We start from the raw sequence: 23,650 nt of genomic DNA, 5'->3' as shown, positions 1-23,650 counted from the left end.
TAAGAAAGAGAACCATCTTATTGCAAGAATACCTAATGTTACTGTATTCATAAGTTATTTCCATAGTAGAAATTAACAGCAAAGATACACATAATATCCCAAAAAGAGCACATTTAGGATTGGTTTAGATATTATGTTCCCTTGTACACACCAACCTGACCATGTCCCAGCATGATCACCCTCGTGGTGCACGATCAGAAGCAGTTAGAAAAATTATGGCAGTTACTTTTAGCCAAAATGTATGGTTAGTCTCATTTCAGTATTGTAGCTTTTACAATAGAAAAAAGAATAGAAACTTGCCCACTGAAGAATTCATTTTAAAAATTGAGAGTTGGGATAATTATTCATTTAAGTTCAGGATAATAATTGCATACTTGATCTGTGCTGGGTGGGAGTATGTATGTCTTAGACATACGAGAAAAGTACCATTTGGGATCCAGTTTAATTTCTCCTTACTTCAATAAGATCAATGTATTGTACTAAATAGATGCCTATAATACGGGCTGCATTTGCTCCGGAAATTATGTAAATCACTGTTCCTTCTTGTGTTCTGCCCCCGAACAGGGTGAAAAGGGAGATCCAGGAGTAACTGGGCCTGATGGAACAATCTTAGCAGCTGAAGCAAAAGGAGAAAAGGTATAAACAAGCTTATTTTTGCTTACATCTGAAGAATGTTTCCCACTTACTGTTGCTTTTGTGCAGTAAAATGCTAGAGGATCTGCTTCTGACATAGTAAAGAAGGACAGAGCTCCTCTTAAAGGGAAGAAAGGAAAGAGGGCCCCTAGCCCAGCTTCTGAGATAAAGCCTCCATTTTTCTTGTAATTGTCAAGGCAGTGCCACTGAGTTTTTAGATGACCTGTCCACCACATCAGTTATTCTGCCAAACTTTGGAGGGTATTATGTTTAAGGCATGCACTTGTACTACTCAAATATTTTCCAGGAGAAGGAAAGTAATTTCAGCAGACAGGTAGTAATGAGGTGGTTGTTTAGCATGAAACACACGCAGGCATTGTGGGGTGATTGATGAGGAGGGAAAGGCTGCCGTCCTTACATTCAGTGGGAAGTGATAATGAAATCAGCAGGCTCAACTGGTGCCATCCAACCACATGGTAGCTAGCAATGCCCATTGACAGCTACAGCCCAGGCTGGGGGCTACTAGCCAGTCATCAGCAATGTACCTCAACCACAGTGACTTGAGACTTTTTTTTACAATGGGCAGTTTCCATCAAAAGATCATTCCTGGAAGTTGTTGCTAGAAGAGATATCTAGGGAACAAATGATACTGCTGTATGTTGGACATCTGCAAACCTCTGGAAAAGTACTGAATACTATTTCTTCTACAGCCAGCTGTTCCTCATATATCAAGATATGTCATCTTGATTATCCAGAAGGAATAAAGTGAGATTCAAGGGGCAAGCAAAACATTGCTTCTCAAACATTTTGAAATTTCAGAAAATGTCCTGCTTTGACTACAGAGTGGGTCTGCTTTGCAAATTCTGAAAGTCTTTTAAGTTTTCAAAATGCCTCAGAAAGTTCAAACTAGCAGTTTCCCTTTGAAATGTGGCATTTCATGAGATTTAGCACTCAAAACATTTTGAAATGAAATGTTTTGCATATCCCTATAGGATTCTCTGAATCAACCTTCCTATTAGAACAGGGTTCCTCAACCTTGGCCACTTGAAGATGTGTGGACTTCAACTCCCAGAATTCCCTAGCCAGCCATGCTGGCTAGGCAATTCTGGCAGTTGAAGTCCACACATCTTCAAGTGGTCAAGGTTGAGGAACACTGTATTAGAAGTTATTTCCAGATTATGCTGTACTTCAACTCCCATAATTCTGTGGTAATTAGGTGAGCTACAAAAGGAAGATCCATATATCTAGAGGATGTCTAGTTAGGGAAAACTGTTCTAAAAGCAATGTGCCTTTCTGACATATACCTTTTTATTTGCAGGGTGAGCCAGGCCCAAGGGGACCTGTGGGACCAGCAGTAAGTTATAAATGGTATCTTTGCTTTTATGCAAGGGATTTACAGAATTACGCATTCATCAAAATGATCATTGTTTAATTTTTTGACTGATGAAACTTTAAAAATTGTTCTTGCAATTGTATCCATTGTCCCTGTTGTGAGTATGCCTAATATTAAAATACTGCTGCCCTCCCTCTCTTTATTTCAGTAGGTGCAGTTAGGAAATCTTATTGATAGATTACGCAAGTAGATTCTGCAACAAAATATTGCAGGCCTCCTCACCTCAGAGTAACCGATACCTGCCAGCCAGACCTAGCCAAATCTAAGGAGCCCAGGCTAGCCATTTCTATCCCATGTCCTGCATTATTTTTCATATCGATGCTTGGCATTTCATGACTCTCCAGCATGCTGTCATTGGGTTCTCTGTGGGGAAGGGGGAGATATTAGGGATTTCTCTAATTTATCCAAATCTTGGAATTTCCTTGAGCTCTGTAATTTTCCCGTGAGCCTTAGTACTTTTTATTGTCCAGTTGCTGCATTTTGACCTTGATTTTGCCAACATTCATGTCAAAGTTTTCTGTTGGAAGGAGCAATGACATTAGTCCTTCTGCCTCCTTCTGGGTTTATGAATCCTGCAGTATATATGCCATGATGTTGCAGTGGTCCTGGGTCCTCCCATTTAGCCACCTCTTGCTATCTTTTTGAATAAAGTTTTTCATTTTGCTTTCTTTTAGGGGCCACCTGGGCGATCTGGACAGAATGGAGAAATTGGCTTTCCTGGAAGACCTGTAAGAATTTTGATTTTAGTTCCTTTCTGGTATATATTCTCTGCTATGAAATGAACAGGAAGAGAAAACTCTCCATTCATCATCCTGTATTTCATTGGAGTTAGTGGCAGAAATCAGACCTCAAAATTATGTATATTTTCTTTAAAATGAACAGTGAACCAGCAAAAAAAAAAAAAAAAGGAACACAGGCCCCATAATGTTCTGCAGGCAACTGCTCCAGGAAATAAATACCCATGTCAGGCTCTGTAATATCTACCTAAACTAAAAGTACTTTTTTTCTGCAAGCACTCTTCTCAGAGTCTCTTTAGCAAGATTTATTAAAAGAAAGGGATGAAGTTTCAAGAATCCAGAACTGAACTATTGTCCTTCTACAACCAATATATTCTAAAATACGTTAGGATGGAGTCTTCTTCATTATATTTTTTATTGCTTTTCTGTAAAGTAGTAGACTGGTGCGTCAATTCACTGATAATGAGTGAACCATCTCCTGAATCCTTATAGTGTCAAAACTGACCATTACAACTCATCAATCTTCTCAGCTACTCCTCCCCAAAGCAGAATTCTGGCTCCATCCAGATGCAGCTATGTCAGCCTCATGGCTTTTTTCTATCTTCCATTGAGCATGGGGCTATCTCCCTCCTAGCCACAATGGCGTCCTTTCTTCAGGGCCTGCCCTTTTCCAACCAGGATGCAGCTGCCTGCCAAAGTAATCCCACTAGCCCACAATTTGACATACATGGCACATCTGCAGCTGCTCTGGAATGACTCTCCAGTGTACAGCTAGAGTCTCTGGCAGGTGTCAAATCAGCACTAAGGAAGGAGAGCAGCTGTCACACAAGGCACCAGCCAGGATCATCCATGAGGATCTCTCCAGGGGCGAGAGTGTCTGGGTCTACCACGCTTCTTGGCTAGTCTCCAGTGGTCAAGCCTGGGCTTCTTAGCTTACCCAGCCATTCAAGACAGAACTGCAGTATAACTGCTCTCCTCATGAGTTTTTTAGGCATAAGAATGGCCTTGCACAGCCATGACTTCTTTCCTCTCTCTACCTTTTTGCTGTACACCCAACCGGACCAGGAAAGATTATGGGGGCTGAGCTATCGGTGCATGACTTCCCCTCTCACACTGTGTCATTTCTGTAATCCTTGTAACTGAATGTAATTAATCCATTTACTAGTTTTGTGTGTTTTAAATCATGGATGTTCTATTAGAATTGTTTTCTTACATTATAAATGTGAATGAAAGATTATGCAACAGTTTCAGTATAGGAAGATCCTATTTCATTGTACTTCGCTTTTCATAAGCTAAGTCTGTAAGTGGCTCATTCATAAGTTGCAAGTAACATCAGGTCTTCAATCTACTGAATAATTCATCCATAAATGTATCTTTCTGATATTGAAAGACTAGCTTCATATACAAGTATGACCCTAGATATAGATACATAGACATATAGACATATAGACATAGGTATGGTTTGTTGTATTGCTTTTATTTTTTCTCTTTTTTTTCTTTTGCTATACTTCCTTCTCTTTGTTCTATTGTATTAAATAAATAAAGTCAATTATAAGTAAACAAATACAGTACTTTCTATAGATATTTCATTGCATTTCATCTTGCTACTCCTCACCATCTTTTGAAGGCAATCCCACTGATTTGTTGATCCTTGCAGGGTCGGCCTGGTATGAATGGACTGAAGGGAGAAAAAGGCGATCCAGCAGACTTAAGCGGAGGTCTGGGCTTAAGGGTAAGTGAGCATTTCTTTGAGTGATGAGAACAGAAGAGATGCTGCATCAGACCACGGACTTCTCCAGTCCAGCTTTCCGTGTCCCACAGTGGCTTACCAGGTTTATTCAGGAAACTCAGAAACACAGGCTGTACAGTTGTCTTTTCCATTGTCTTGCTCTGGCAGTTGCTGTTAAAATATGCAGCTGGTATATTGCAATTTGTCTGTTCTGCTTAAGTTCATTTGAATACAGTTCCAAGAGCTAGTTTAGTGTAGTGCTAAGGCACCAGGCTAGAAATCAGGAGACTGTGAGTTCTTTCTGTGAGCCCTAGGAAGGAGGCAATGGCAAACCACTTCCATAAATCTCGCCAAGAAAACCGTAGAGACATATCCAGCTAGTTGCCAAGAGTCAAGCCTGACTCAAAGGCACATAATAATATTGTACCTTATGCTGAGGGGTGGCAATATTGCAACAATACCAAGTTTAGCCTTCGGTTACTTTGGCCTAATATAGACAGTTGCTCAAAGTTTGGCCAGCATTTTGACAGTCAAGCCCCTCTAGTGCAAGAGTGCAACTTCACAGGGAATACATTTTGTTCTGAAGGATCTCCTCTCCCCTCTTGCTTTCCTGAGAACCAAGCAGTGGGAAGCAGCATCCAGTTGGGGAGTAAAGCAGCAACAACCCCCACTTGTGGGTTCTCATGCCCTAATCCAGGGGTAGCCAAAACTCCAAGAAAGGGATTTAGGCAAACTGATGTGAGTCCCCATAGGTTCCTTAAACCTGCTGCGCACACAGCCATCTGCTACTGCAGACTAATGAAATATTCATATTATTTGCAAAGCTGTGGGTGGCAATTTTACTTTCTTTTTTAATATGTGGATGGTGGAATGAAACACAAGCTTGTAAATTTTCATTGTTGCCTATGCTGCAAATGATAAGAAGCTGGAACAATATTTCACTGACTATGTTACTTACTTTCCATTTTTTTTCTGCTGTGTTTAGGTAGAGTTGAGTGGCTACTGATGTATCACATTCTCTCCGTCCTCTGTTTAATATTTCACCCTACTGTATTAAATGTAATGAATTTTGTGTTTTTCTCCCTCTCTTTAGGGTCTTCCTGGCCCCCCAGGTCCTCCAGGGCCCCCAGGACTTCCAGGTTCTCCAGGCAGCGCAGTACCTGTTTATGAGAATAATGTGAGTAACAGCTTTCTGGGGAACTAAGGGGATATATTGTTTTAGGGCAAAAATGGAATGTCTAATACACTTTGTAGCAACACACTTTTTGAGAAACTTTTTTATTGTTTCAGGCATTTGGTGATTTGGGCCCTCCTGGACCTCCAGGACTGCCTGGTAAGAAAGGGGCAGAAATGGATAAAGGAAAGAGGAGGTGGATTCAAGAAATCGTGCAACCATGGTGATTCTTGCCCATGTCCTACACTTGAACTGGTGGCTGGTTGCAATAGAGCATCCTCTCTCCAGCCTGGCTTCTGCCAGATGGTTTGGACTTCTACTTCCACTAAGCCTACACATGGGCCATGTTGGCAGGGCCTGATGGAAGATGTGATTCAAAATATTTGGGAGGAACCCAGATGGGAAATACCATGATAGAAAAGTAATACATTTTTCCTTCCGCGGCTCCCCTTCAGAACTTCTTGAGTTGCCGTTAAAAAAAAACAAAACATTAAAATGTGTTTTTTGTTTTTTTTCATCTAGCGATTCTTGTATCAGAATCATTGCACTGTTCTGCTCCAAAAGGATTTAAAATAATTTTATTTTAAAACAAGCCACAGTTTAAGCACACATTTACAGGGTTGTTTGAATGAGCAGTTTCTGGACATTTGGTTTTGTGTTAGATTTCACTTGGGCTTACTTTCTTGTTCTGGCGTGCTATGCTTTCTCACTCATTCTTGGGGTTGCCAAGCCTTATGCCAGTTTCTGTTTCAGGCTACCATGGTACTCCTGGTCAGAAGGGAGAAAAAGGTGAAGAAGGACCTCCAGGGCCACCCGGTAAGATTTCTTATAATATGATACCTATATTCAATTTCACATTTCCTCCAGCTCTTACCAAGACTTGTCATGGGTCATGTCATTTAAGGAGGCACAGAAGCTTTTTATGGTTTCCCTTGTTTGTTTGACCCATTTGGAGGTATCTTCTCCCTAAGGCCCCAATATTCCAGAACTTGTAGGAAACGTTGAAAATTGTAGCATGCTGTGACCTCAGGGTGGACTGGTTTGTGAGAAGGTGAGCCACATGAGTTCTTGCTCTGCAGCAGATTGTTGTATCAATACATCCTCCTTTGATTTGCTTTCTATGTCTTGCTGTCTTACTAATCTACTCTACGCTGCCCAGAGTCTTCTTGGAATTGGACAGCCTTAACAAATCCAATAAATAAATAAACAAACAAACAAGGTATGCATAACCTTCTGATGGTACTTCCCATGTGTTTACCTCTTCAGACCCGGAGAATCAAAAAATGTAAGCCTGGAATAAACCTGGTGCCTTCTAGGCCAATTATGTCATTGGAAACTTCTCCCCAGCTCTGATGCCTCAGTTCCTTTAAACAGAGATGTCAAAAACTAATGCAAAACAAGGATCGTGCCATGCCCCCCCCCCCCTTAAATAAGACAGGAAGCCAACCTTCAGCTGATTTCATCTTTATTCTCTCAGAGATGTATGTGCTGACTTTTTGAATACAAATTTGAGGAAGATAAAATACATCTACAGATGATACAGGTGTAACTGTATTGCCTGGAAAATGTTCACTAGAATTTACAGTGTGAGACTTGTACACAAGGCAAGCTATGCCTGCCAAAATTGCAAACACATACTGATACTGAGTAACCAGCTTTTACATGCTGGGTTTTAAGCACTGAATACCCATAATATATGTCCTCAGGCATATATTTGTTTTCTGAAAAAAAGTGGTTATTTGTCTTTCTCCCTCTGTGTCAGTCATTTATATTTATTTCTTCCCAACTCCCACTATCATCAAAATGAACTAAAAGATTTCTGCGTCTGCTTCTCTTTGGTGGGGCTCACCTCTCCAGTCTGTCAGAAATTGGCACGTGCCTCCCATTTCAGCCCTGCCACTAGATATTCAGGGAGAGGCATATTTATTGGAAAGTGAGTTCCAAAATGTTCACTCAGTAAATATAAATACTCCTTTCATATGTTCCTAAGTAGCTTGGCATGCCTTGAAGGTCCATTGTCAAAGAGAGAGGGAAAGGAAGCACTCTCCTCAGTGTAGTGCATGTCTTGCCAGCAGGACAACTAATTCTCGGGGGTTTTTTCCTTTATTCTCCACCAGGCCAGTTCCCTTATGACCTTAGCAGACTCAGCTCCACCTTCAGGGTAAGTATGCTTCACCTGGGAGGAAAGTCTGGGCTTCTAAAGAAGCCAGATCTCTCTGTCCCAAGATGATTGCTGGAGTAATGGATACACTGGACTTCAGAGCAAAATGGCAAATCCTTTTTGCCTGGCATGTATTTATTAGACTGGATAATATTTATAAGGAGACACAGGATTTTCATTGCAAGAGTATTTCTGTGAGTTATCTTAAGTGCCAATACTTTTCTCCTTCTCCATGTTAATAGCATTCAAGTTGTATTCCCTTAAATGTTGCTGAATGACTAGCCCCGGTATTATTGATGGTCCCTAAGGGATTGGAAGAGCTAAAGTTCTGCAGGTCTACAAATGGGGATTGTGGGCTGTTTAATGAACCAATCTTACACAACTCTCCCTATTTGTGATTGTGTTGATTTCCATATCCTTGGGATACAAACAAATTCCTGACTGCTCTGCACCTCTGAAAATGTAGCTTTTTAACCCAAGGAGCCTCAGATTATTTGGTCTTTCAAAAAGCATGCCTAGTATGTCATTTCTTGTTACATATGGCTTATCCATTATCAGTGTATGCAAATTCAAAATTAATGAGTGTTAGTTTTCAAATGACTGAATAATCATTTATTCCCTCAGACTTCTCAGTGACAGATTCACAAATTGTACAAAAATGTAGTATGTTTGCTTGCTTATCATCTTGATTAATGTTTTTTAACCAGGAGTTCCCAGCTCAGACTGTCATGATGACTAGTTCATTAGCCTGAAGGCTACAAAACTGAAGCCTTTTCATACAACAATACAGGTCTCTAGGGAACCCAAATTAAGACTGTCTCAGTCTTATTAATTTTTTATTTTTATTAAATTAAAAAAAAACTTTACTGCAAAAAGAGCTACTTTTGCCATTTCACTATGGCTGCTTCTCTGGCAGTGATTTTTATTAAGCAGAACATCAATGTCTGGTATTGTTGCTGAATAGCAACATAAAACCTTTGAACCTAATCATCTGAAACTTGCCTGGTTACCCACTCAGAAGAGGCAGTGATGTCTGACAATTATTTCCAATGCTGCATTCTCAAAGGAAAAAAAAAAATCGTTTTCAATTTGGCATGCATTACCCTCTCTTAAGAGCCAGCTGGGTGTAGTGGTTAAGGCACCGGGTTAGAAACTGGGAGACCGTGAGTTCTAATCCTGCCTTAGGCACAAAGCCAGCTGGGTGACCTTGGCCCAGTCACTCTCTCTCAGCCCTAGTAAGGAGGCAATGGCAAACATCTTCCAAAATCTTGCCAAGAAAACTGCAGGGACTTGTCCAGGTAGTCACAAGGAGTCAAAACTGATTTGAAGGAACAAAACAAAGCAAAACAAAACAATTAGCTTTGTATTTATGGAGCGTAGTGGCCAAGGTGGGCTTTTCATTCAGGATCAGAAATTTTGGTTGTTATGCCTCATTCTGCTTTTTCTTAGATTTGCGTTTCCCATTAGAAGGCTTCATTTGTTCATTTGCAACTTCTAGCAAGAGAAAAAGGTGGATGCATTTCAATTGATTATTGTAGCGTATTTGTTTACTCATTCTCTTTCCATAGGGAGAAAGAGGGGACAAAGGTGATCCTGGGTTGAAAGGTGAAAAGGGTGAACCAGGTGGTGGAGAATTGCTTGGATCAAGTGTTGCTGGACTTCCTGGTCCCCCAGGGTATCCTGGCCTTCCGGTGAGAGATGTCATAGCATATAACAATGTCTTTATAAAATTCTGAGCTGCAGCCTGACCACCATCTCAACAGCCTTCCCTTAAAAGAGAATGGTGGAGACTGGATGAACATTTTCTACAACTGTTCAGTCCAGCAATGGCTTCTTGAGGAGGGGGCACACCACTGCCTCTTTCAAAGCAGCTGAAACTACCCCCTCCCTCAACAAAGCAGATACTTTTGCATGGACCCAATCATGTCAGATCCTAGGCAGCTTTCACCAATCTAGACAGGCATAGATCTAATTGATAGGTGGCCAAGTTAGCAGACCTGAGGATCCTGTCCACTTCCTTGGGAGTTAAACGTTTGAACTCATCCGAGCTAACCACACAAAGCCTTGCTTCTGACACCTTGACATGACTTGCCCAGTCAGAGTCCAACTCTGAGTGACTTTATCTACCAGATGCCAAGAATATTCCTCACAGTACCCTTGTAGGTGGCCTGTGGTTTGTCCTCCCCAACAAAGAACAAATCACTGTAAAAAGAGCTACTGAATCACATCTGCAGATGTGGTGAGAGTGGGAAACAGCTCTGTAAGCTGGAGGTTCCCCTTCTGTGGCTTAGATTAATCAATAATGGTGATTATTGATTAACTTAACCATACTCCTGCCTTCAGGCAAGAAGTTAGTATTAGATCAACCTCTACTTTTATGGTTGTAATGACATCTACATTACTTGCTTTTTCAGGGCCCCAAAGGTGAGAGCATCAGGGGCCCACCTGGCCCTCCAGGCCCCCAAGGACCTCCAGGTGCAGGTTTTGAAGGACGTCCAGGGCTGCAAGGCCCTCCTGGCCCTCCTGGCCCTCCAGGACCCCCTTCTTTTCCAGGTCCCCACAGACAACGTGAGTAGATACTTAGTGCCTTTTCAATCAATTTGTTACAAATATGGGTGCTTTCAGGGTGGCATGGGGGAGGGGGTTAGGTTTCTAACAAACCAGATCATGGTTTAACTATAGTTTTGCTTTTTTTCAGATATCAGCATTCCAGGACCACCAGGGCCTCCAGGACCTCCAGGACCTCCAGGTGTTAGTGACCCATCTTCTTTGGGGGTAAGAAGAAAAACTCACCAGATAGTATCAGACTTTTAAAGTATTATTCTCCAACCTGATACACTCCAGATGTGTTGAGTCTAAAATTAAGCCTTGCAGATTTAGTCTGGGTTTCTACAACATAGAGATTAGAATAAAATAGTGTCAGTCTGTGGTTCAACAAATTGTGGGAATCTAACCACTGTCTTAGCACAGCGGTGGACAACCTGTGGCTTGCAAACTGCCTCCCCCTTCCTCCCCCCGACCTCTGAAGATTGCACTGCTGAAGTTTAGAAACAAAATGGTCAAATATGGGTAGTAGTATTTTGGTCATTTTTGAAGATTTGGGTGGAGATTAAGGGGAGAATGATAATAGTGTACATCTTGGAGGCCTCCAATTTCCATTTCACTCTTGCTCCCCTTGTCTTGTATTACTGACACTAGTGAATGGTAGCCAAAATACAAAGTTCTTTTCCTCACATTTTTAAAATGCTTTCTCTTCCAATAGGTACGGATCTTAGCAACCTACCAGAGCATGATGAGCAGAGCTCATGAGGTGCCCGAAGGGCAGCTGCTTTTCATCCGAGAGAGAGAAGAGCTCTACATCCGTGTCCACAATGGCTTCAGAAAAATCCTTGTGAGTACCCTCTGCCTGGACAGTGGCAGTGGTCCTAATGGGTGAAACTTTAGATGGACAATTATCTTGGGAGAATGGCATCTCTTTGCAGGGAAATAGAACTAGATTGTTTGCATATACAAAATGGGAATGCAGTGTCAGAAAGGAGCAATCTCCTGGAGAGTGTGCAGGAGTTTAAGCAAGCTCTTTCTAAATCCCACACTTGATTTAGAAAGAGCTTGCTTAAAATAAACTAATGTGGGCTTGATTCACATTGCATTGTTTAATGTCAATTTAAATGTGGCCAGTCTTTGTCATCTGATCTTCTCAGGTCTTAAGCTATGTAAATAAATACAACTGTTACAAATCCAGCTTCACCATCACTAAGGTCCCCAATGTCCTGGGAAAACCATTTATATACCCTGCAACTCAAAAAATTGCAGCAGGCCTGGAGCAGGCAGGAAATAGGCTTGTGAAATGTTTTTTTCCTAAACTCCTAGAAAGGAGAATGACATGCTGAAAATGTTTGTTCATTTGTTTGTTTGTTTTCTATAATTTCTGTGTGTCAGTATTATTACCAAAAATTTAGCTGTTTCAAGATGTTGGCTGGGAATTGCTATAAACAAGTGCTATATACATTCTTTAGTAATTGTTCTGGTTCAATTTCAGCTTGAGGAAAGAATATCCATTCCTGGCTCTGGACTGGTAGGTGGAACATTATTATCTAGCACTGGACCGTAGCTGGAAAACCTATTTCTATGGAACATCCTACACTTGCTGCTAGGTCTTTTCTGCTTCAGGAATGTTTATGTTTCTTTAGGATTTGTTTAATGCTTGGATTTCCATACGTAGTTATCCCCTTTTAACAAATCAAGATAGCTTATGTCTTGTCTGAATGCAATGCAACTTGGGTTATTAGGCAGTGGCAACTAGGGAGAGGGGAAATTCTCCCCCATGTAAGTGAATTGTATGGTTTCCTCATCCATATGCATAAAGGGAGAAACTGCACTGCTGAGAAAAGGGTAGCGAAGGATCCTCAAAAGGAACTGAGATTCTGTTTTTTGGCATTGGGACCTCTCCCTGCCACTCTGAGTGAGTAGAGAATCTTTCACTCATCTGAATGGGGAAGAAGCCATCCATTGTCCCTGCAAAACAACTAGAGGATTGGCTGTGACCTTAGCCATGTGTTTCATTGACTTTAGCATGAAAATGCCCTGGTAGCCCTTTTTTTATGCCATGTCCTCATATTGCCTTTGACTCATGCCCTATTCATACCTGAGGCAGTTTAGTTGGCTTTAAATGTTTCAGTTTTCTTCTTCTCCCAACATGGCTTTTGCCACTGTTATTATCTAGGATGCTTTATTGACAATGTGATTAATTACACTGTCAGGGATGGGATCTACTCATCTCTGGTCACTGGGAACTGCCCTGTTATCATGTGGGCATGGACTGCAGGAGAGACCAGGCACTTGACTTTTGCAAAGGCATCTACCTGTGTAATACATGACTACCACTTCCCAAAATATGTCAGCTCCTTACAAACAGGTTTGGCACTCGTTCAAGTACACCAGACCTCTTTTTTAAAAACATGGCTTTCATACTTTTTGAGAGAATGCTAGTCCTGTGCTGCACAGAAGGTAGATTTAAACTGGGACAGAGAGCTGGGTTCTACCAACTGTGTGTTGTTAGCAGATAGTGAACCCATAAAAGATCTTGAAGCACCAATACTGAATGGTAGATGAATGCAAACCAAGTTGGATTGCACTGTGAATGGCAGAAAATGTGGTTGTGATGTGATGAGTTCTGCCCTGTGGCAGTGCTTAATAGATAAGCTCTCCAAAGGAGTATGATTCTTCATCCCATTCCAGGACAATGAAGTCTATGACAGGTCTTCCAGCATCCATTACTCTCACGGAGATACAGCCTCCTCTGGATCCCAGCGTCCATTTCAGCCACACTCACCAGTGCATGCACATCGGGAACATAGTACTTATTCTACTGCCAAGCCTTGGAGAGGGGATGAGAGTATTGTCAACTCACACCACCTTCCTGAGCAACCTGCCATCCACCAACCTCATCAGGGAGCACAGTCCCAGCAAGGATCCTTGGACCATTTCTTTCCCAACCACCGCCAGACTGAGACTGCTCCTTTGGCAGTCCACACGCATCATGCCTTCCAGCCTGCTGTGAGTGCCCATACATAATCAAAGTGGTCTTTGTTCCAGTATTCCAGTGTTGTCCAAACCTGGCCACTTTAAGATGAGTGGACTTTAACTCCCAGAATTCCCCAGCCAGCCATGCTGGCTGGGGAATTCTGGGAGTTGAAGTCCACTCATCTTAAAGTGGCCAAGTTTGGACAACACTGCAGTATTCGCTGCACCCTGGTGTATTGTCAAATCAGTTGACTTCTTCCATAAAAGGAGATTTAAGGTGCTATTATGAAAACAGCCAGCAATGGTAAATTAATGTAAACAGATGTTGAGATCATGGGAGATGTCACAGGAGCAATGGCTCTTGGCGAATGGACCAAAAAACAACAACACCTTGATACAATTTCCTTAGATTGCCATCTTGCTAGTGAGCAGAACAAGATGCACCCAGAATGCAAATGCAGATGAAAAAACACGGGGACTAGCTTTTAGGGGTAGACAACCATGGGATTGTCATAAGAGCAAGGAGCAGAACCATCTGGCCCATGCAAACTCCTCCATGAATCATATTCAGCTGCATTAAACTGCACCTATTTCTAACATGACCTAACTCATATCTATAAATCATATGCCATGTTTTCAATTCAAGCAGTTAACTAGTTGTTTAAGCCTCAAAACTGAAATAGGCAGTTACCTACCTACTTTTACAGGTGGAGTCTGTCATGTGGGAGCATCCTAAAATATGGAAAGAAATAACATTCCTGGTAAACAGTGCCGCATCACAGCCATTGTCTTCTAGGAAATAATGTCTTCCATTTTTGGAAGTGAGCTTGGCTTGGAAGTATATCTTGCAAGTGAAGGATTTTCACCATGGCATTTGTGCTTCCATGTCATAAGAGACTCACAAAAAATATAGATAGTCCACCCTTCCACTAAGGCAGCACACACAAGCTATGTTGATACTCAGTTCAAAATCTAGTATCTACATTGCTGTTTTTGTCTTCTTTGTATGGATTAGCACATTATACTGATCTGTTTGGTTAGCGTATGGCTCAGTGTATTATGTAATTCAAGACAACAGGTTATTTTGTTAACTATATTAAGCAGCTTGCATGAATGTAATCATTGGACCTCTCTTCCCTTTTATCTCGAAATAGATTAGGCTGGCAGATGATGATTGGCCCAAGATCAGTGAGAATCAGTGAGCTTCAGAACTGAATCAGGATTTGACGTCTCCTAATCATCACTATATCACACTGCCGGCTTTTGAGGATCCAGCTGTTAAATAGCAAAACCTGTAAGATCCTTCTAGGCAGCTGTGAGATGAAAAATTGGTCTGGATAACTTGCATTTGATAGGAGCAGATACTTTCCACTGCTAGGAAGCAACAGCAGGAATCAGCCAAATGAAATACTGATACTGGCTCTTCCTCGTGTGTGACTGTCTGTTTGCTTTTCCAGCTGCATCTTATAGCCCTGAACGCTCCCCAGAGCGGCAGCATGCGGGGCATCCGAGGAGCGGATTTCCAGTGCTTCCAGCAAGCCCGGCAGGTTGGACTATCTGGTACTTTCCGAGCGTTCCTCTCCTCCCGGCTGCAAGACCTCTACAGCATAGTGCGCAGGGCAGACAGGAGCACGGTGCCCATTGTCAATCTCAGGGTATGTTGGGTCACAGACCTGAGCAAATTAAGCTTCATCCAATTATTGAGAAGACAATCTGTAAGTCTTTAGGGGAGAAAACACCACAATCCCAGAAAGCAATCCAGCATGGGCTTCTTGGGAACAAACTGCAGCAGACTAAACTTAGCTCCTTTTTTAAAAAACAATTGTAGAACAAGGCAATATTGTACTATGGAACTAGTTAATTGATCTTGGTTTAAGCATGACTTTGCACGAGACAGCTCACATTCTTCTTGGTAAGCAGGTAACAAAAGCGTTCACCGATGGCTATTCAGCCACGCAGATAGAGCATTACGTGTTTTGTACTGGGTTTAGTTTAATCTCTTTGTAAATACTTTGAGCAAAAGTGTAAAGGAAAAGCTTGTAACATTTTCATTTGATATTGCAGTACACCCTTTGCCCAATAGGATTTTGACGGGTGAAAGACTAAGACAAATCCTAAATTGAGTAGATGTCACTGACCATGTCTGTATTTCAGTAGGAAGGATCATTGGCACGTATACAGGATGCCTGACAATAGTAAAACGTATGAAAATAATTTTAGATTACATGAATCAACAGGGCAGGACAACAGCTGAAATCCTAGAATAGTTCTAGATTGCATCTATGGAAATTTTGTTCTACTCTGCTTGGGTCAAATCTCTCCTGGAACAGTGCATTGAGCACAGAGGTTTAAGGGCATTATTATTTATTTATTTATTTAAATTTATTGGCCACCCGCCTCCAGTGGACTCTGGGCAGCGTACCAAACTAGGGTATTGATGGAATGTGGCCAATAAGAAGGTGGTAAACATGGCAAGAGATTATAGTTTTAAAGATAATTATTTTTTAAGTAAAGGTGATTTAGTATGGCAGATAAAATTCAGCTCTGAGCCATGCAAGGTAAAGCATGTAAGTAATTATATCCTTTTTGTCATTGTGGGGCAACCAAAATTGATTATACTAAATTAGCTGACATCTTCCCAGACATTTTGCATATTAATGCTCTTTATAAGAATGATTTTTGGTTAGGAAAGTCACGGTAGGCACTTGACCCATGCCTTTAAAAGATGTGAGCCTGCTTTCTTTTACAAAAAAGTTATTTTGAAAATAATATAATGCCTTCATATGGATCAACAAGTTCTACTTTGGACACTGAACATTTCATTTCCAAAGAATATTCAAAACTTAATTTAGAACTTCTGGTTAATTTAGAACTGTAGAAGCTGCCTTAAACGGCTCCTGATATCCCCCCAAGATTTAGGTTGCCTCAACCTAACAAGTCTTTAGACAATCTCTAAAAACCTCTTTTCCCCCAAGCTCTGGGCTAGATTGATGGTGAATCCAATGAGATATTGTTCCTCTGTTGTGTTTCAGTCTATTCTTATGTTTGTTTTTTAGGAGTTACATTAGCTTTAATTTTGTGCCACACAGAATCTGTGTTAAGTGGCTTTATAGAATGAATGAATGAATGAATGAATGAATGAATGAATGAATGAATGAATGAATGAATGAACGAACAAACATACTCCCAGGTCATGGACAAGAGTGTTTTCCAGGTACGTTACCAGAGTTCCTTCAGCTGGAAATAGGAAGGGGTTTTGACAGGCACAGCAAATGCTGTCTCAGTGAGCTAGTCCTTGAATTGGAAAGCTCAGTCTAAAGAATATTTCTAGGCAGAAAATGTTTGTGAAATAACGCTTAGGCAACTACATTGCTCTGTCTTCTTTCTTTCCAGGATGAAGTGTTGTTTAATAACTGGGAGAACCTCTTCTCAGGCTCTGAAGCTCCATTCAGAACTGGGGTTCGTATCCTCTCCTTTGATGGGAGGGACGTCCTAAGAGACTCTGCATGGTAAGTTGGGGGTGAGATTTATTTTCCTGTGGATGAAGAAGTTGGAATGTGCTTTGATTTTAAGTCTGCTCTACCTCCCGCTGGGTCAGGCCTCTGCATGTCCAGTGTTTCCAAAGGCATCCCCAGAAGGGCCTCCTTCCTTCTTGACCTTTGTAAACAATGCAGTTTATGTTTCTCCTCCACTGCTCCCCAGCCCCACATGAAGTATTTTTGGAGGTAAGGATGCAGCAATAAAATATTTATAGAGACAAAAAGGTTTGCTTTGTCAGGCATGTTATGTAGCCCTTTAGCAACATTTGTAATTTTTGGTCCAGAGCAGAGTAGATGTTTTGTGTCAAACCACTATCTGGCTCCAGCATATTTTTTCTTTCCCTAGGATAGGCAATAAGATTTGCTCAGATTTCCTTAACTTTATGGAGCATGAGTAGTGGTTACAACAGCTCAGGCATGATTAGGCACTGCAAATCCTGCACCAAATCATGGTCCACCAGAGGCAGGGCTCATGCTTCAGACTAAGTCATAGTATGGTTCTGTTTTGGCTTAGCGTGCTGAAACAACCCAGCCACTGTTCTTAAACCATAATTTATTACTTATTAAGTTGCACCAACCCAGTCAAGTGTAGTTGACTCAAATATAGTTAAGCAATAGCATAGCAGGGTGCATGAATGCCTTCATAGTGCTTGTGTGTGTGAAATGGCCTTCACATGAAGATACTTTTCAGGCCTCAGAAGTACGTATGGCATGGCTCTGATACCAAGGGACGGCGACTAACAGAGAGCTACTGCGAGACGTGGCGGACAGATGACACAGTGGTGACTGGCCAGGCCTCCTCGCTAGCATCAGGCAAGCTGCTTGAACAGAAGAGCAACAGCTGCAGAAACGCCTTTGTCGTCCTTTGCATCGAAAACAGCTTCATGACATCTTCCAAGAAATAGAACCCCGGAATGGGCTGATTGCAAGTGGAGGCTGAGAGTCCCAAGGTGCTCCTTCTGCAGTGGGGAGCAGGCAAGAGATTCCTCCACCTCCACCGTCAATCAGGATAACATGTCCAGCCAGTTTCATAATATAGCAACCAAGCAGATAAATGAACAAAAAAGCCAAAGAGCATTTTCCTATGATTTACGGCACAGATCTGATGCTGTTTTTTGTTTTTGTTTCCTCTGAGCACAGCTGCTGGAGGGGCTCAGGCAGAACAGGATTATATGCAAGGCAGGCTCCGGGCAAGCGCAGCCCCTGAAATGGTGTTCTCTCTCTGTCTCCTCCTGCTCATATGTAGTCCGATGGCTTTTTTTCTTGTTATCTTAAAGCTTCCCTGATCACCTCCCTTTCCCTCTTACCTTTCCGAACAGTCCATAGGTTCCTTTAAATAAGAAAGCCAAGGCCAAATGGGATGTCAGAAGATCTATTTATTTTTATTGACTTAGTACAAGATGGCTTCCCCAAACAGGGAAGTGCTATCTTTGGAAGCCCTTATTGTGAGCATGTCCTCGGCGTTTTAAATCCCAGTCACTAGGCACACATGGTACCATCTGCTCTTCTATTAGGGGCATGGAGCTAAAGGAAACGTATTTGATCTTGCTGAAACGTTCATCACCAAAATCATCTTATAGGCCCCGGGCAGGCTTTTCGGCATGTGCCCTGCACAGCATCAAAAACTTCCTATTTCAAACAACTTGCCATTGCCATTCTGCTGGCCTTGCCAGCTGGCTCAACTGCTTTTGCTTTTTTTATTTCAGACACAGAAGGAAGTAATACTGCTCCCTTCAAAGGCTAGTTACAATTCCTGCTGCAGAGTTTGCAACATCCTCTGCAGAAACAGGGCCAGAAGAGAGAGATGAATAACACTAGCAATCATTCAGCACCATTCTTCCCATGTCCCTTAATTGCCCATTTCTTGTTCTTAAAAGTGACAGAAGTGTTACAATCGCCTTAAAGGTGATTTAGGTGTGGAATTTTCCTTAGGGGTCTGGAGGGAAGCACAAATGGAGCACAGTTACCACAAAAAGAATCTCTATTTTTTCTTTTATTGAGGATTCGTTGTTGTTTAAAAGATTTTTCTTCTCTGCTTTGCAGGGAAGTTGCCATTCTTTACCTCACCCAGGCATTTGCCACAGAAACTGGGTTACAGCAAAACCTGGGGATCCCTAGAGCTCCCATTAGTTATCAAAGCCCTGCCAGTCCTCTCCCCTTGACCTGCTGATAGCAGCCACTGCTTGGAGAGAGAGCCTGTTCCATGCACACCATCCCAGCCAGGTTCCAACCTCAGTTACCAGGGAGTGCATAATGTAAACGGTCCCTGGCTTTAGAAAGCAGCGGCCAGGTAACAGTAGACAAGAAAACCAAATGCACCCACAAGGAGCTACCTTCAACACATCAGGTCAAGTTCACTCAAAACCTGGCAAACCCCTGTGCCAATGAACATCAGGTTAAGTGCTGTTAGCCACTTCTTTCAAACCAAAGTTAAAAGAAACCCACCCATCCAATCAATAATTGTGTCTTCCCCTGTTCCTGATTATGGGTAGGAACCACGCCTATGCATTCCAAAGCATTAAAGCACAAGGATATTTTAAGGTGTGGAGACCACTGGAGTAGACGGGGGTTGTGTCTGCTTTGCTCCCCTATAAAAGCACAGCTTGGAGTCCTGACCCTGGAGCCTTTTTAAAAGCCATCATAAGAGCGAGTCATAGCAAAGCAACTTGGGGCCTTTCCTCTGTGGGTAGGCTTAACTGCTATGGAGTGTCTGATCTACATCACCTGTCTTGCATCTTGGTGCCCAGAACCTCGGCCAGGCTGATGCTTGCTCCATACCCATTCATTTGAGTTGGTTTTTAAAAACCAAGGTGCTAAATTCCTACTTAGCTTTGTTTTTACCGTCCTAAGAAAATGTTGCTACCGCGGTGGGGAAAATTTGTGCAAGTCATACAGTCAGTTTTCTTACTGTCTACTGTATTTTGTGAAAATTTAATGCAGTTTTAAAAGCCTGTGGATCTCTATATCTTCGTCAGTTGCGTGTTGTGTATTATAAACTGTTTTCTAAAGGCACTGAATAAAGGAAAGTATCCTCCTCTAATGCTGGCTGTGCTTTGTGGATCTTTACTGAAAGCTTAGCCTAGCTTGGCCTTGTCCTGGAGCATATGAAGTAGTAACAGATGCTTCTGGGTATCTGTGAAGCACCCCTGAATTATCAGAATCTGGGGCAAACCCAGGGTGTCAGTGTCGAAAGGTCTGACTACCAAGCCACAAGGCTTACTGTACCTTTTTAAAAAAAAATTCATTGTAAATAAAACTGCACACATATTGGACACGCTTAGAAATGCATACAGGTTGCTGCTTGAAGATTCTCTACGTAAGTCCTGACCTACTTTCCTTTCAAATCCTGCTTCTCCCAGTAGGCTCCTGTAGGGATCATGTGAGTCAGCTCCATAAAAAAGTGGCTTAAAAAGAAATGCTTGGTCTTTGTGGGAGAGGAGCATGAGCATTAATCAAAATGCAAACTCTTGGTTTTTAATGGAGTAGACTGGATTGTCAAGCTCACTTTGGTCCTGTGTCTGCCAGTCAGTATTCCTCATGAATTTGAGGGCATATTTTTTTTGTCTGGCAGTTTCATTGTTTACAGTATGCTTTCTGAGTATGGCAGATTAGAAGTACCAGGAGTCAAATGTGAAAAGGATCTCTGTTTTCTTATAAAGGGAAAACAGAAATGTTTTTTGAGTTATTAAGAGTCACATCACAGCATATTAACAGTATCAACATTAAAAGTGCCTTAGTCTAGCTTGCTCTGTCTTTTGGCAAGTTTACATGATAGGACTAGGAACACAAAGATTTAAAAGCAAATTCATACAATCATATAATTAGGTCCTCAATTATAACATTGGCAAATATTGCTCTGGTACAACTTGGCTCAAGAAGAAGGTGCCTGCAGAAGGAAGAGGGAGAACTGTGGCTGCCAGAAATGTTACCTGCACACAAGTTGCATCTTAAATCAAGCAAGCTCTTTCCTCTGGGCTTCTGCAGAGTACTGATATTGTGAAAATAGCGGTGCATGGACTTTGATAAGCACTGATTGCCACGATAAGTGCTGACTGCCATGATTGCCATGTCTCATCTCAGATGGGACACGGCAGGCAAATCCTCTCCAGATATGTACCAAGACTGGGACAGTTCTCAGGCTTTGGAGCTAGCCAGTTCTGGGCTTCTTTCCTTGTCCACATTTTCCTCAACTGGGCTGCAGAGTTCCTTGGCTGGTGTGGCCTCTTGGGGTGTCTTACATGCACTGTGCCTTGCAGTCCCGTAGACAAATGACAAAAGATATGCCCCAGTCAGAACGGTGAAGTAGCCAAAGTAAACATAGAACTAGAAGAAGAGAAAACACCTGAGTATTTCGATGAAGAACAATACAGGGCTTCATAATCTCAATGCATAAGAAATGAAAGCTAACCATCAATCCACCTAAGGACGAAAAAAGCAGAAATGGGCCTTCAAAAGAGCAACAGAAGAGCCCTGAAATTGGATCAGCTCAACGGGGCCATCCAGTATAGCATCCTACTTTCCACCATGGCCATCCAGAGGCCTCTTGGAAATTTCACCTCTGCACCTGCCGCCAGCCTGGTTATTTCTGTGCCATACCATACTGTGTCTGAACACAAACACTGGCTCAGCCGTCAATCCCAATCCCCTTCCTTCTCCTTCAGGAGAAGAGGGACGAGGGGCAGGCAGGGGAATCTTGCCACCTCAGTGACAGAATTGGAAGTGAGTGAAAAAAGTCATTTGCTCTCTTACCTCAGAATTAGTTTATCTGCAATAGCCCAACTAAACGTTTACCTTTAGAGATTTCCATTAATGAAAAGTAAATCTATTCCAACATCTAACCTTTGTACCTGAACCTGCCTGGTGGTTGCAGCTAATTTTAGGACTTCCTTAAGCCCACCACTGCAGGTGTCAGCCCTGATCACTCTTAAGGGAACAAATTAGACTTCCTCTTCTTGAACTACCTGCTCTCCAAAGCAGGATGCAGGTGAGATGTTTGGAAATCACTGTAATACATATTAGCAAATAGAAAATATCAGCAGCAATTTGAATGCATTTTTAAGAAGGGCAGAAGCGTATTTTTGTCTACTTCTGCTAAGATCATCAGATTGCACTAGCATATCTTTTGGAGATCCAGAAGCTGGCAGAGATTCCTCTAATGTTTGGGAAACCCAGAATATACAGGTAGTCCTCGTTTAGCAACCACAGTTGGGACTGGCCACTCCATCACTAAGTGAAGCAGTTACTATCACATGATCGCAACTGCTTTCAAGCTCAAAATTAAGACTACTTTGGCTTTTGTTTGCCTCCTAACCACTCCCCTGCCCTTTGGAACGCTCGCCCCGGGGCTGGGATAATTAGCAGGAAGGGAATTCATGTTTGTATTTACATTCATTGGAGAGGAAGGGATTACAAGAGAGTAAGCAGGCACACAATGGGGAATACACAATGCGCTGGCATCAGCAGCCACCAGCCCCACTACGCAAACAGCCTGGTGCATTCGTTATTGTGTGCCTGCTTACTCTCTTGTAATCCCTTCCTCTCCCATCTCTGCTCTGCAAAGGAGGGGAAAAAAAACCACAGGTCAGGCACAGGACATGTACTGACTATAATGGTGATCATGTGACTGAGGGACACTGCAAAGTCATAAATTGGTCGTAAAGTTATTTTTTCAGCACCATCGTAACTTCAAACAGTTGCTGAACAAGTGGTCAGTAAGCGAGGACTACCTGTGTATTTAAAACATTAAAAAGATAATACTGGTTTTCATAACTTAGGTGCTTTTGAACTTCACTGTTCCTGTTTCTACTACAAAAAATATATATATATAACACAATGGGAGTAAGCTAGCTCCATTGACTAAACTGGGCTTAATAGGTATCAATGGTAGGCAGTGTAGAGCCTCCAGCTTTTGGCCTTGAACTCTCACCCATATAGCCAATAATAAAGAATTATATTTGTCTGCCCTTGGATTGTGTAGTTCTGTATGTCTACTCAAACTTCCTTCGGCTTGTTGCTCAGGAGGGACTTTAATGTGGCCCCCCACAACAGGCAAGGCAAAGCCTAATAGGCAGTTTCTACTGAGCAAGGGGCTGCTACCATAACTATAGTATAAACTTGCTCCTCAGCTTACCTGAGGATGGACTGAGAGAGCCAGACCCCTCTTATCAGTTATGATGATAGTGATGATGGTCTTCAGAACTGTGGCAAGGAAAGTATTGACACCAAACACCAGAGCGCAGAGTTCTTTGGAGAGCGAAGATGCAATCTGGAATCTTTGGTCAGAGAGAGAAAGCAAGTTAGCTTTGGCACCAACACAAAATATATTGAGGAGAAAGAAGAGTCACTTTATGGACAAGGACTCAGCTGGTTTGCTGAAACATCACTCTGAATGAGGGGCACCCACAATTGTTAGTATGAGTTTTATTAAAAATCTGAAAGTGTGGCAGCAGACATTTTCATCCACCTCCACATGTTTATAATACACATGCCAACAAAATGTGTAGGTTTACAACCAACACATCTGAGGACAGCAAACTAGGGAAGAGCGTGCTACAGCAATACAGCTACCGCTATAAATGGAGGGGGGGGGAGGTTTCTTAGAAAAAAACTGGAAATCTAAAATAAGATTTTAGAAGAAAAGTATTTGTCATCATCATTAGTAAACTATTTTCAAGTTAGCTGCATTAACCTGTTGGTCCGAGAGGATAGTAAAGACTACTTGATCCAGTATTTTGCAGTTTTAACATCCTTACAAAAATCCT

General features: G+C 42.0%; 2 protein-coding genes across 6 annotated transcripts in view; one reads left to right on the top strand and one right to left on the bottom strand.

Moving 5' to 3' along the window:
* Nucleotides 1-19,929, top strand: part of COL18A1 (collagen type XVIII alpha 1 chain) — an 88,180-nt gene extending 68,251 nt beyond the window's left edge. For all 3 annotated transcript variants that reach the window (XM_088146209.1, XM_088146211.1, XM_088146210.1), the window contains 17 exons: nt 565-636; nt 1,952-1,987; nt 2,701-2,754; nt 4,421-4,495; nt 5,586-5,669; nt 5,783-5,825; nt 6,420-6,482; nt 7,784-7,827; nt 9,396-9,518; nt 10,242-10,395; nt 10,526-10,602; nt 11,090-11,218; nt 11,867-11,902; nt 13,066-13,383; nt 14,808-15,005; nt 16,744-16,859; nt 17,581-19,929. In XM_088146209.1, coding sequence (XP_088002335.1) covers nt 565-636; nt 1,952-1,987; nt 2,701-2,754; nt 4,421-4,495; nt 5,586-5,669; nt 5,783-5,825; nt 6,420-6,482; nt 7,784-7,827; nt 9,396-9,518; nt 10,242-10,395; nt 10,526-10,602; nt 11,090-11,218; nt 11,867-11,902; nt 13,066-13,383; nt 14,808-15,005; nt 16,744-16,859; nt 17,581-17,794 — 1,836 coding nt within the window. In that variant the 3' untranslated portion in view covers nt 17,795-19,929. The remainder of the gene's footprint in view (nt 1-564; nt 637-1,951; nt 1,988-2,700; nt 2,755-4,420; nt 4,496-5,585; nt 5,670-5,782; nt 5,826-6,419; nt 6,483-7,783; nt 7,828-9,395; nt 9,519-10,241; nt 10,396-10,525; nt 10,603-11,089; nt 11,219-11,866; nt 11,903-13,065; nt 13,384-14,807; nt 15,006-16,743; nt 16,860-17,580) is intronic.
* SLC19A1 (solute carrier family 19 member 1) overlaps nt 18,908-23,650 on the bottom strand; it is a 29,460-nt gene continuing 24,717 nt past the window's right edge. For all 3 annotated transcript variants that reach the window (XM_088146212.1, XM_088146214.1, XM_088146213.1), the window contains 2 exons: nt 23,020-23,161; nt 18,908-21,212 (listed from right to left, as the gene is read on the bottom strand). In XM_088146212.1, coding sequence (XP_088002338.1) covers nt 21,024-21,212; nt 23,020-23,161 — 331 coding nt within the window. In that variant the 3' untranslated portion in view covers nt 18,908-21,023. The remainder of the gene's footprint in view (nt 21,213-23,019; nt 23,162-23,650) is intronic.

This window comes from Python bivittatus, unplaced genomic scaffold (genome assembly GCF_059951505.1).
Source record: "Python bivittatus isolate LINGU-HERP-01145 unplaced genomic scaffold, Pbiv_v1 ctg000480_np1212, whole genome shotgun sequence".
In the NCBI taxonomy this organism is placed as follows: domain Eukaryota; kingdom Metazoa; phylum Chordata; class Lepidosauria; order Squamata; family Pythonidae; genus Python; species Python bivittatus.
Note: the sequence above shows the minus strand (reverse complement) of the source record. Positions and strands in the feature narration are given on the sequence as shown.